The 10,825-nt window shown below is 43.5% G+C and overlaps 1 protein-coding gene across 2 annotated transcripts; it reads left to right on the top strand.

Moving 5' to 3' along the window:
- The first annotated feature begins 2,002 nt into the window (after nucleotides 1-2,002).
- RAN (RAN, member RAS oncogene family) lies at nucleotides 2,003-8,547 on the top strand. 2 transcript variants are annotated; one of them, XM_075898425.1, is made up of 7 exons: nucleotides 2,003-2,465; nucleotides 3,267-3,309; nucleotides 4,366-4,450; nucleotides 4,537-4,662; nucleotides 6,726-6,913; nucleotides 7,846-8,016; nucleotides 8,140-8,547. In XM_075898425.1, exons 2-7 carry the CDS (start codon nucleotides 3,274-3,276, stop codon nucleotides 8,182-8,184), a joined length of 651 nt encoding a protein of 216 aa, XP_075754540.1. In that variant the 5' UTR covers nucleotides 2,003-2,465; nucleotides 3,267-3,273; the 3' UTR covers nucleotides 8,185-8,547. The 2 variants fall into 2 exon arrangements, with proteins under 2 accessions (XP_075754540.1, XP_075754539.1); XM_075898424.1 differs by having other exon boundaries at nucleotides 2,018-2,541.
- The last annotated feature ends 2,278 nt before the right edge of the window (nucleotides 8,548-10,825 follow it).

Genomic DNA, 10,825 nt, shown 5'->3' with positions numbered 1-10,825 from the left:
ATCAAGCCATTGATCATTACCCATTGGGCCCCACTCCAGTCTAGCCAGCTTTCTATCCATCTCATAGTCCATTTATCCAATCCATAGTCCCTTAACTAGCTGACAAAAATATTTTATGAGACCGTATCAAAAGCTTTGCTAAAGTCAAGGTATATTACATCCACTGACTTTCCCATATCCACAGAGACAGTTACCTACCTAATCAGACTGGTCAAGCATGACTTGCCCTTTGTGAATCCATGTTGACTATTCCTGATCACTTTCCCCTTTTCCAAGTGCTTCAGAATGAATTCCTGGAGGATCTTCTCCATGATTTTTCCAGGCACTGAGGTAAGGCTGACTGACCTGTAGTTCCCTGGATTGTCCTCCTTCCCTTTTTAAAAGATGGGCACTACATTTGCCTTTTTCCAATCATCCGGGAGTTTTCAAAGATAATGGCTAATGGCACCGCAATGACATTTGCCAACTTCCTCAGTACCCTCAGAAGCATTAAATCCAGACTGATAGATTTGTGTATTTTTAGCTTTTCTAAATAGTTCCAAACTTGTTCTTTCCCCACCAAGGGCTGTCCGTCTCCTTCCCCTACTGCACTGTCTAGTGCCTTAGCCTAGGAGCTGACCTTGTCCCTGAAGACAGAGGCCAAGAAAACATTGAGTACTTCAGCTTTTCCCACATTATCTGTCACTACGTTTACTCCAAGGAGAGTATCTAAATTCTGAACAAGCACTCGAGATTCTCGAGTGAATCCTTTCCTGACTTAAGATGCCTAGGTCAACTCAGTCCTTCCTCACAAAATGAAGTTGTTTCCCCCACTCTGGTTTCTGCACTTGTTCAAAATGTGAGTTCAGATTTCCTCTACCTAATTCTTTGCACCAGAAAGAGAATGACTATGGCCAGGTGATTAGAGTATTCTCTTGGAAGACCTGTATTTTAGAGTGGTCTTTATCTTTCTGTATGGATGACCTGACAAAATGTAAAACATACAATTTATGGCGTGTTACAATCTATTGTAGGGAAGAAAATCCCTATAATTCCTTATCAAAGCTGAAACATCAGTAACACTTGGAATTTATATTACCAGCTTCAATACATAGAAAGGCAACAACACAGTAGGCGGCTTTTAAAACATTGTTATTAAACTTACTACACATTGTATGAAAACTATCCATATAGAAAATATTAATAAGATTGTTTAATAGCACAAATGATCTGAACCACCTAATAAATTATAGAAATGCTAAAGTGGAGCCCTCTCTGAAGTAGCAGGTCAACTAACTGTTGCAAGGCCCTGGACAAGGAGAGCGTATTTTGGCCAAAGATCTAGGGGAAAACAAAAAATACATTTTAAAAAGTTGCTGTCAAATCTTTGACTATGGGCTCGTGATATCCCTAATCTCAGAAAAACTTCAACTATATGGAAGATGGTTAATGACTGGAAGAACTGCTCTAAGATCTGAATGCTATTTCAAATCTGATGTTTAAACCACTCCATTAAATATTTTATGCATAATTTACTGATATCAGTACGTTTGTGGAAACACAACAGAGCATGGAAAAGAACAGGCCCTCAGACTGTGATCATGATAAACGTGTAATCTTTTCATGTGGAAAATTTTCCCTGGTGTTATTCCCAAGTCATTTTTTGCAGCGTCTACTTAGAGGCTAAGATGAACCCCGTCCATGAGCACATGTGCACGGCAGACGCTGAATCTGCGCCACAGTCCAGGAGTTTTGACGTGCGACTGGCTACGGGACACAGCAGGTTGTGACAAACTGGCGCCTTCATGCCCTGTGCAGCGCGCTCGGGCCGCACTGCCGTAGCTGCAGGATTTCCGCTCGAGCATAGTCCTTAGGCACCTCCTTCTTCCCTGCTGTAATCTGCAGTCTCTCGAGCTATCAAATACTGCGTGAGCACCGCTGCGCTCCGAGCCCCACCGCATGCCGCCAGGGGGGACCCTCGCAGCGCCTACCCGGGCACGGATGACGCTAAGCAGGCGCGAGCAGTGCAAGATCGGCTGGTCTCTCCTTAAAATGGTGTTGCGCACGCAAAGCCACGCGAGAGTGGAAATGGCGGCGCGCGCACCCTCCGCTTTGCAGGCTAGGAGCCGCGGCGGAGGGCCCGGCACCTCCACTGAGCTTTCGCGCATGCGCCGCATTCCTTGCCCAGACCAGTGGGGGGAGCCCCGCGCGCCAGAGAGCCGAGCATCCTTTCACGTCATCTCCAATGCCGAGGCTGGGAGGGGCGGAGTGCGAGCGCCTCGATCTCTCGCCCCTTTTCCCCGGCCCCGAAAGACTACTGGATTCTGCCTCGCGCAGCTAAACGAACGGTTTGCTTGCGGCCAACGGCGCTCAGAAAAACGTCAAAGCGTTGGCCGGGAGAGGGCGTTCCTGGTCCCCGCCTCCCCTATCACGTGACGCTCGACCACTCTCCCCTCCCCCTGTGGCCGCGCGGCGTCGCACTCCAGGTATTTGAACCGCGCTTCCGCCATCTTCCAAGCGCCTATTCACTGAGGGGACTGATACCGAGAGCTTCTCGGGAAGGTAACTGGGCCAGGCAGCGTCTGTCTTTCCCGTAGGGTGCGGGAAGGCTTGAGAAAGGGATGGAAGTGTATGCTCGCCCGCCGCGCCGGGGAGTGGTCGCCGCCTGAAGACTGGGGCCAGCGAGGGAGGAGGCCGTTCCCGTCGCCTTTCTTTTGCGCTGGGACATCTGGGCCCGTTGTCCAGATCAAGAGCGGGAGAGGCCTGGTTAGCAGAGCAGGGCCCGATGCGGCCTGTGTGCCCGGGGAGGGGCTTAGTCGTGGCGGCGCGAGGAGGCCGCGGGGTGGGGATGTGAGCGGGACCCTCGAATTTGCCATTCCCGCTTGGTAACTAGGCGGTGGCTTCTCAGTGGCGGGATGTTGGCGCGGAGGGAGGGAGGGAATTGGGGAGTGCACCTTCCCCCAAGCCCCTCGGGCCGAGTCCCAGCGCGTCGTTTCCAGGGGGCGCTCTGCTGGTCCCGTGGTTCAATCCGCACGTCCCGGCCTGGCGTGAGTGGGGGTTCAGGTGGCTTCCTTAGTAGGGCTCATGGGGGGTGGGTGGGGAAGTGCGGCCGCCATTATAGCTCATTCTCCCGCCCCATGTGGAGCGGCGCTTCCTGCCCTGATGAATGGGGCCCGGACCACGCGGGGAGTTGGCGGGATGGGAGGAGCTTGGGCCTCTGCGCTTGAGGCGTCCAGGCCCTGATCCGTCTGGCGTGCTGAGCTCTCATGCAACTATTTCTCCCGCAGACTCAGCATGGCCGCCCAAGGAGAGCCCCAAGTACAGTTTAAGGTAAGAATCTGGCCTTGCGCGTGCGGGCCTGACTCGCTAGAGCATCATCGTGTTGGCGTTAGAGCTGCTGCGAATTTAGAGCTGAGATTTTTAGTTTCTACCATTGTATAAGATGATTTTTTTCAGGCTAGCGTCTAGAGCGAATTACTATGATGTCATGCGTGTTAGCTGCTGTTCCTAACTCAAATTGTTGTTTAATTAAACTTCTTAACTCGTTGCGGTGTAGTTTAAAACCCAATCCTATTATGAGTTAAAAGTACTTTCCAGTGCTTTTTCTTGCTAGTTGCTTTGTTACTTTTTGCTATAAGGTAGTTTTCTAATTTACCATTTCTTTTCTGTGTTTTATAAAAACATAAGATGGCAATAAAACTCACTTTACATACTGTGCTGTTGAATACACAATGTTATACACTTTCTCAGTCTCTGGCTATAAAAGTCTTAAGTGTTTTGTTTATGAAACTACAAATTATTAGTTATTAAACACTGTGGAAAGAAAATAGTCTCTTCTAAACCCCAAATACTGTCATATTGCATATTTCTTGGTTTGGACAATGAAAATCCATTTCTGGATGTGGCTCTTATGCTAGAACAGTGTAGTAGTAATGTTTGAATCATAAACACTGTAGCAGAGTCTTGTTAACTGAGCCACTTTTTTTTAAATTGAAATGGTTCTGTAACACATTCTACAAAGATGTTCTTTAAGAAATAAAATATACTAAATCCAGATTTAAAAAAACAAATTTAACACTCATTTTAATCTAAATCTACCTGGTAGTGCATAAGGCTGCTTCAAACTGATCATGTGAAAGAAGATGCAAGAAGCTGTGCATTAGTACTACAAGCTTCTGCTGCGTTTGCTTCAGAGAATTGTATATCAAGTTGGGTATTAACTGCTTTTAAGTAGCTTTTTAACTTTAAAACAAATCAAAATCTTATTGCATGAAGTAATTTATGGTCTTGGTGTTAAACTATATAAAACCTATTAATTGCAGCAGTAATTTTATAAAAAATGATGCAATAAATTGGCTTGATTTGTTTTGTGTTATCTTTCAACAGCTTGTCTTGGTTGGTGATGGTGGTACTGGTAAAACGACGTTTGTAAAACGTCATTTGACTGGTGAATTTGAAAAGAAGTATGTAGGTATGTTTGAACGTTTACTTGCAGAATTCTCATATTAGTTTCAAATATTTCATAAGTGGTTACTAAATTGTATGTTTTAATTGCAGCTACATTGGGTGTTGAAGTCCATCCTCTGGTGTTCCACACTAATAGAGGTCCTATTAAATTTAATGTATGGGACACGGCTGGTCAGGAGAAATTTGGTGGTTTGCGGGATGGATACTATATCCAAGGTAAGTATATACATTCTGTAGTTATAACAGTAACTGCTCAGTGACTTTACAGTGGCAGTCAGAGGGTGTTCTAAAAAAGAGTATTCTATCCTATGCAAACTATAACTGTCAGCATGAGGATAAGAGTCACTTTTTTGTATATTGTTTTCTAATACTTTATGGAATATTTTCTGGTAAAGTTAAATGACAAAACTAATCAAATCTTGCCAGGCTTATATTCTCTCCTGAAGAGTATCTCACTGTATTAAAGTGGACTATTTTTTAATTCTTGCTAATGTAGCTATATTGACAGAGTAGAGTGTATTTAATAATTCTGTGCAGATAATCTCAAGAGTTTTTCCTCTTATTGGCCTTTGAAATATGAGGAGAAAATGCGGCCTCTTTGAAAACTTCCTTAACTAGAGTTGGAGACCGCAAGTCTCAGATATGTACCATAAGTTCTCAAGTAGTTGAAAGCCTGGATAAGTTGCCCAAGACTGATTACTCCTATTTGAATAATCTCATTTGATAAATATTTTGTAATTCAAACTTCTTGGGGAAGCTTCTGTGGGTGCCCTATCCATATACGTATTACCATGATTTTCTGTGGGACTTCGTGCAGTGGTTCCCAACTGTTTTGATACCCAGCACTGGTGAGTCTATTCAAAAACTTTTAGTGGACTGGCAATATTTTATTTGCAAATTTATTATGCAAATGATCAGGGCTCGCCAAGTGGCGGCGAACTCCACTCGCCAGCCACGTGGTTCTGCGAGCTTAGTTGGCTTGTAATCTACTTGCCACGGGTGAGTAGATTATATGATTTGTCGAGCCCTGCAAATGATGAATATGCAAGTAGTTTTATCGGCATCAGCCACTGACCCCAGAGTCCACTGCACCCAGTCCTCCCCAAATGCCAGCCCCCATTCCAAACACCTCAGTGCCTAGAGTCCTAACCACCTGTCTCCCACATACCAGCCTCCTGTTTCCAGATCCTAACTGCACCCAAGTCTCCCTCAATGCCAGCCCCCAATGTTAGCCTCATTTGCGGAGCTCCTCAGCGTCAGCCTTGCCTCCATAGCCCCTCCTTCTAGCTTTGACTCCTGAGCCCCTCCAGCACTCTTCCTACCCCATGAGTCCCCAGTACCTGCCTTCCCGCCCCCTCCAACCTAGGCCTGCAATGCTGCCCACATCATGGCTGCTCTGGCAACAGCGTACATCACCCAACCCCTCTCCTGCCACGGCTGTTGAGGAGAGGTGTGACCTGCTGCGCCTCTCAGCCAGTCATTGCAGGCAGGGGTGGGGTGTCCTTGCGGTTGCAGAAGAGTGCTTCCCTGTCAGTGGAAGGGCTGTGCAGCACGGGGTCTCCTCCCAGCCGTGGAAGAACGGTTCCCTGTGCGGCAGGAGGGCTGTGTGTAGCGGCTCCACATATCTCTCACCCGTGCAGGGAAGTGCTTTTTTATGTCTGAAAGTAGATACCTCACCTGCCCAATGCTGATTGGCTGAGAGGCAGGACACTCCTTTCCCAACAGCCGTGGCAAGAACAGTGTACCCCAGCCCTGGGCCCCAAATACTCCACACCCCTGGAGTGGGCTGTAGCCTGGCAGTTGGGAACCACTGCCTTAGTGTTTGTAGGCTTAAGCCTTAAGATGTGAGCAGACAATAAGACAGGTCAGTATTATTTAGGTCGAAAAGAACAAAGTACACTTAAGGCTATATCTCCACTGCCGCTTTTTTGCAGCAGAGGAAATGCAAATGGAGCACTAATTGGCATCTCTCGCGCTCTCACTTGCATATTCTCTTCTGATCCTTTGCGGAAGAGGTTTTAAAAACCTTCTGCAAAAAGATCGGAAGAGAACATGCAAGAGAGTGCGAGAGATGCTAATTAGCGCTCCATTTGCATTTCCTCTTCTGCAAAAAAGCGGCAGTGGAGACGTAGCCTGTGGGTCGATTTGTACCAAGAGTTGGTGTGCTTGTAGGAGGACCACCCATTCATATGTCTTTAATTACAAGTATTGGACAGCTGCTTCTGGTGTTAGAATACATTTCAAGAGTACATACAAAAGTTTAAAATTTTATCTTTCAGCTCAGTGTGCCATCATCATGTTTGATGTAACATCAAGAGTTACATACAAGAATGTACCTAACTGGCATAGAGATCTAGTACGAGTATGTGAAAACATCCCTATAGTGTTGTGTGGCAACAAAGTGGATATTAAGGATAGAAAAGTCAAGGCAAAGTCAATTGTCTTCCACAGGAAGAAGAATCTTCAGGTATGGTGGCTATCTTTTGGCAGGAATCTTATGTTTTGCTTTTAGTCTATTGACCTAAACATAACTACTGCAGTCCTTTTATTCTGAAGGTAAAATGAGATGCAGAATGCTTACATGTTTTTCTTTACTGATGGTAACGCAAATGCAGTAAAACATCAATCACTTATTTCCATGAAAACAGAATTTAGGATCTTAACAGTTGACATCGATAGTCAGTTAAAGGTACTGCATTAAATTAACTTCTGCTGGAGATGCAGCACCCTAAAGTCAGTCTTAATATAAAGCTCATTTAAGGAAGCTGATAATGGTGTAAAAAGTAAACTTTAGGACTACGCCTGCAATAAAAGGGAACATTCAATCAAGATATGCAATTCTGGCTAAGTGAATTATGTAGCTGGAGTTGACATACCTTGTTTGAGTTTCTCCACAGATGGCAGAAAACACTCCCATTAGCTTCTATTACTTCTGGCAGAAGCAGGAGTACTGATCAGGAGCACCCTTGGAGTTCAATTTGGTGAGTTTTAATTACCCTTGCTAAATTGAACTCTGGAAGATTGATTATAGCAGTGTCACTCTTCTGTTTAGTGAATATATAGATTTCATTAGAATTGGATTAATTAAAACTTGATAAAAATTCTGAGCAACTGAGCCAAATGAGCTTCACTCTGAACAGGTTTGCTTTATTTTGCTTAAGAAAAATATTCTTATTGAAATGAAGATTTAGGTCCAGAAATCTGATGGTTTGACAAACACCTGAAATACATTGACTTGTTTTTTGTTACAGAATTCTTTAGTATCATTGTATTGTGTGCCAAACCACCTAATCCGAGTGGGTTTGGGGGGAGTGGGTGGGGGGGGAACAGGAGAGAGGGAAGTTAAATATTTCAGAAGAGCAATGTGTCTGAACATATGATAGTTTCTCTCTCTTGCAGTACTATGATATCTCAGCTAAGAGTAACTACAATTTTGAGAAGCCTTTCCTTTGGCTTGCCAGGAAGCTAATTGGCGATCCCAACTTGGAGTTCGTTGCCATGCCTGCTCTTGCTCCCCCAGAGGTTGTCATGGACCCTGCTTTGGCAGCACAGTATGAGCAAGACTTACAGGTAATTGCTCTCACAAAATGGTAGAGTTCTAAATGTCTGTTTCTCTATATTGATGCCTGAGAAATCAACTGTAATAGGGAGTTTAGACTCACTAGTTGCTAAATATAAACTTATCTGTTTCAGATTGCTCAGACCACTGCCCTGCCAGATGAAGATGATGACCTGTAAGGGATGGAGCTGGAGCCCAGCGTCAGAAGTCTAGTTTTATAGGCAACTGTCCTGTGATGTCAGTGGTGCAGCGTGTTTGCCACTTTATTATCTAGCTGAGCAGAACATGTGCTTAATCTTTGGGATGCTGAGAGATGAATGGGCTTCGGAGTGAATGTGGCAGTTTAAAAAAAAAAAATTCCTTCATATTTTGGACCTGCATATCTAGCTGTTTTTTGGACTGCAATTACTTCCCTTTTTGAGTTTCAAAACTAACTAAGACTCCTGCAGTCATATCACAGTATTCAGTGGTAAACCTTGTTTGTTACTGTCATTCCCATTTTTTGTTTAGATCATAATAAAGTTGTATTTCAAATATCTAAACAGTGAACTTTTGTGCATTGTTAGGAGTAATTTGAATATCTTTTGTCCTTGAATAGATGCTAATATATTGAATTTTAATTTTTACATTTAGAGTAGGTTTTTAACAAATACTAAATTGAAAGGTAATCTCTCAGGCTTCTTTAAGCCTACCTGATTTTAAACACTTGATGCAATATATATCTAAGGATTTGGTTACAGGTTGGGCTAAATAGTTTGTGTTGACTTTTCTAATGCACATTGTCAGGGCTCGACAAACTGCTGAATCTACTCGCCCGTGACAAGTAGATTTCAGCCAGTCGCTCCGTGCGCCCCATTTACCAGCACTTAGCGCATGTGCGGTGCCGGGCTAGCTCATGTGTGGTGCCGGGCTGGCGAGTAGCTCTCGCTGGAGTTTGTCAAGCTCTGCACATCGTGACAGTTCCTTAGTACTTACTAGGAAAAAGCAGTGCTTTCAAAATATCCCCTTGTGCACTTTATCCCTACCATTTACACAGTACCTGAAGGGTTAGAAAGTTGTAAAATGCAGATGTAAATCTGTTTTTTAATGGCTACATTTTAAGTACTTCAGGGATTCTTATTCTAGGAACACAATCAAACAACCTTCACACTACCTTTTGAGGAAGGTGTAAAAATCAATTTATTGATTTTTACAAAAAATATTGCACTATATAATAAATGAACATTGACATTCAGAGGCCTTAGGATAGCAGCCAGAAACTAGACATCAAAAGACCTGTAAAGTACAGATTATAGCAGAGCTAGTCTTCTGTTATAGTTAAGGTAGAGTATTCCTCAATGTATACAGGGAAGTGGGCTCTTTGAGTACTGTAAATCCACTGAATAGTTGCAAGTTGGATTCAAATTTTAACTAAGTCCATGCTTGACTGAACTATATAAATCTTTACCATAACCACACCAAGTTCTAAAAATAAGATTTACAGCAGAGGGTGGATACATTTAGCAGAGGGTGGATACATTTAACACTAACTATGTCAAGAAAAAGTAGTTGATATTAGTGAAGTGCCAAACACCAAAACGGAAGTTTAAGGGACACAATTTTCACTGGTGTAAAGGACATGAATCCTTCAATTTTGTGTTTTTGTGTGTCAAAGTGAAGCATTTCATTTATTCCTGAACTTGCATTTTTATGGAAAGTTACTACAATATTTTAAAATTGGATAAACCACCAACAAGAAGTGACTGGGCATGGCTACACTACAGGTAAGATTGTAGCAGCCACAGTCAATCTTCCGGAGTTTGAATTAGTGGGTCTAGTGAAGACCTGCTAATGCGAACTGAGAAGGCGCTCCCATCAATGCTGGTAGTCCTATGAGGCGTAAGAAGTCAAAGGGAAGGTGTGCTTGCTTAGACTCTGCTTTGTGGATGGCGTCAAAATTTGAGTTAAGATACTTTGACTTAATAACATAGCTGAAGTTGTGTTTCTTAATTTGAACTTATCCCCTAGTGTAGATCAGGGTTAAAAGTAGCCTTTTCGTTTTGCATTTGATGTTACCTGCAGTTGAGAGATCCAGGCTCTCCAGTTTTCAGCTGGACTGATCTTTTCACTAGCCCAGTCTGTTTGAATCAAATATCTCTCCCAACAGCCACTTCTGCTTCATGTTTTCTACCTCTAAGGTTTATGCTGTGCCTACAATTTGAAGAGGAATCAAATCCGAACTAAGTTGAAAAGCATGCCATTTCTGAGCAGAATTGCACACTCTGAATGGGAGGAGATAGTTAAATGATTGTGTAGCTGTCTTAGACCCTGCCACAGCACTTCAAAGAACTAGCCACTTGCACTCCTATGGCTATGCTGCACTTAGCTTACTAATCTAATCACAGCTGGTGTATTTTGACTTGAGGTGAGATTGTTACTTCATCTCAAATTGTAGACACATCCTAAATCACTGGTCCCCAAACTGAAGAACTTGAGGGTGGCACAGCTGGATCCAGGATTCTCTGGTCCTAGATAAGGCACTGGGTTTGTCCCCAGCTCTGGCTCTTGAGGCTGCAGTTCTGGCTTGTGGGTGTGCAGATAAGTTTTTATCATGACTAAACAGCACAAATTTGGAGTCCATAGCCCTAAATTAACACTCTTCACTAATGCAGAGTTTAAATAGTCTATTTACTATATTATATTCCATAACAAGATTTTTTGCATTTAAAATCCCTGGTTCCTTTTTGGTAGCAATTTCAGTCTTTAAGCTTCTGTTCCAAGTTAGTATGTAAAACTAGTATGTACTAATTGTTAGTTCACAAGTTGGCCCCTAGCTACCTT

The sequence above is a fragment of the Pelodiscus sinensis genome, chromosome 15, assembly GCF_049634645.1.
Source record: "Pelodiscus sinensis isolate JC-2024 chromosome 15, ASM4963464v1, whole genome shotgun sequence".
Taxonomy (NCBI): domain Eukaryota; kingdom Metazoa; phylum Chordata; order Testudines; family Trionychidae; genus Pelodiscus; species Pelodiscus sinensis.
Note: the sequence above shows the minus strand (reverse complement) of the source record. Positions and strands in the feature narration are given on the sequence as shown.

What these genes read in the sequence shown, in the direction of transcription:
- RAN (XM_075898425.1), top strand. Translation starts at nt 3,274, where the DNA reads ATGGCCGCCCAAGGAGAGCCCCAAGTACAGTTTAAG. An exon ending in ATTTGAAAAGAAGTATGTAG is followed by an intron (nt 4,451 to 4,536) that starts GTATGTTTGAAC and finishes TTTTAATTGCAG; the next exon opens with CTACATTGGGTGTTGAAGTC. An exon ending in ACAGGAAGAAGAATCTTCAG is followed by an intron (nt 6,914 to 7,845) that starts GTATGGTGGCTA and finishes TCTCTCTTGCAG; the next exon opens with TACTATGATATCTCAGCTAA.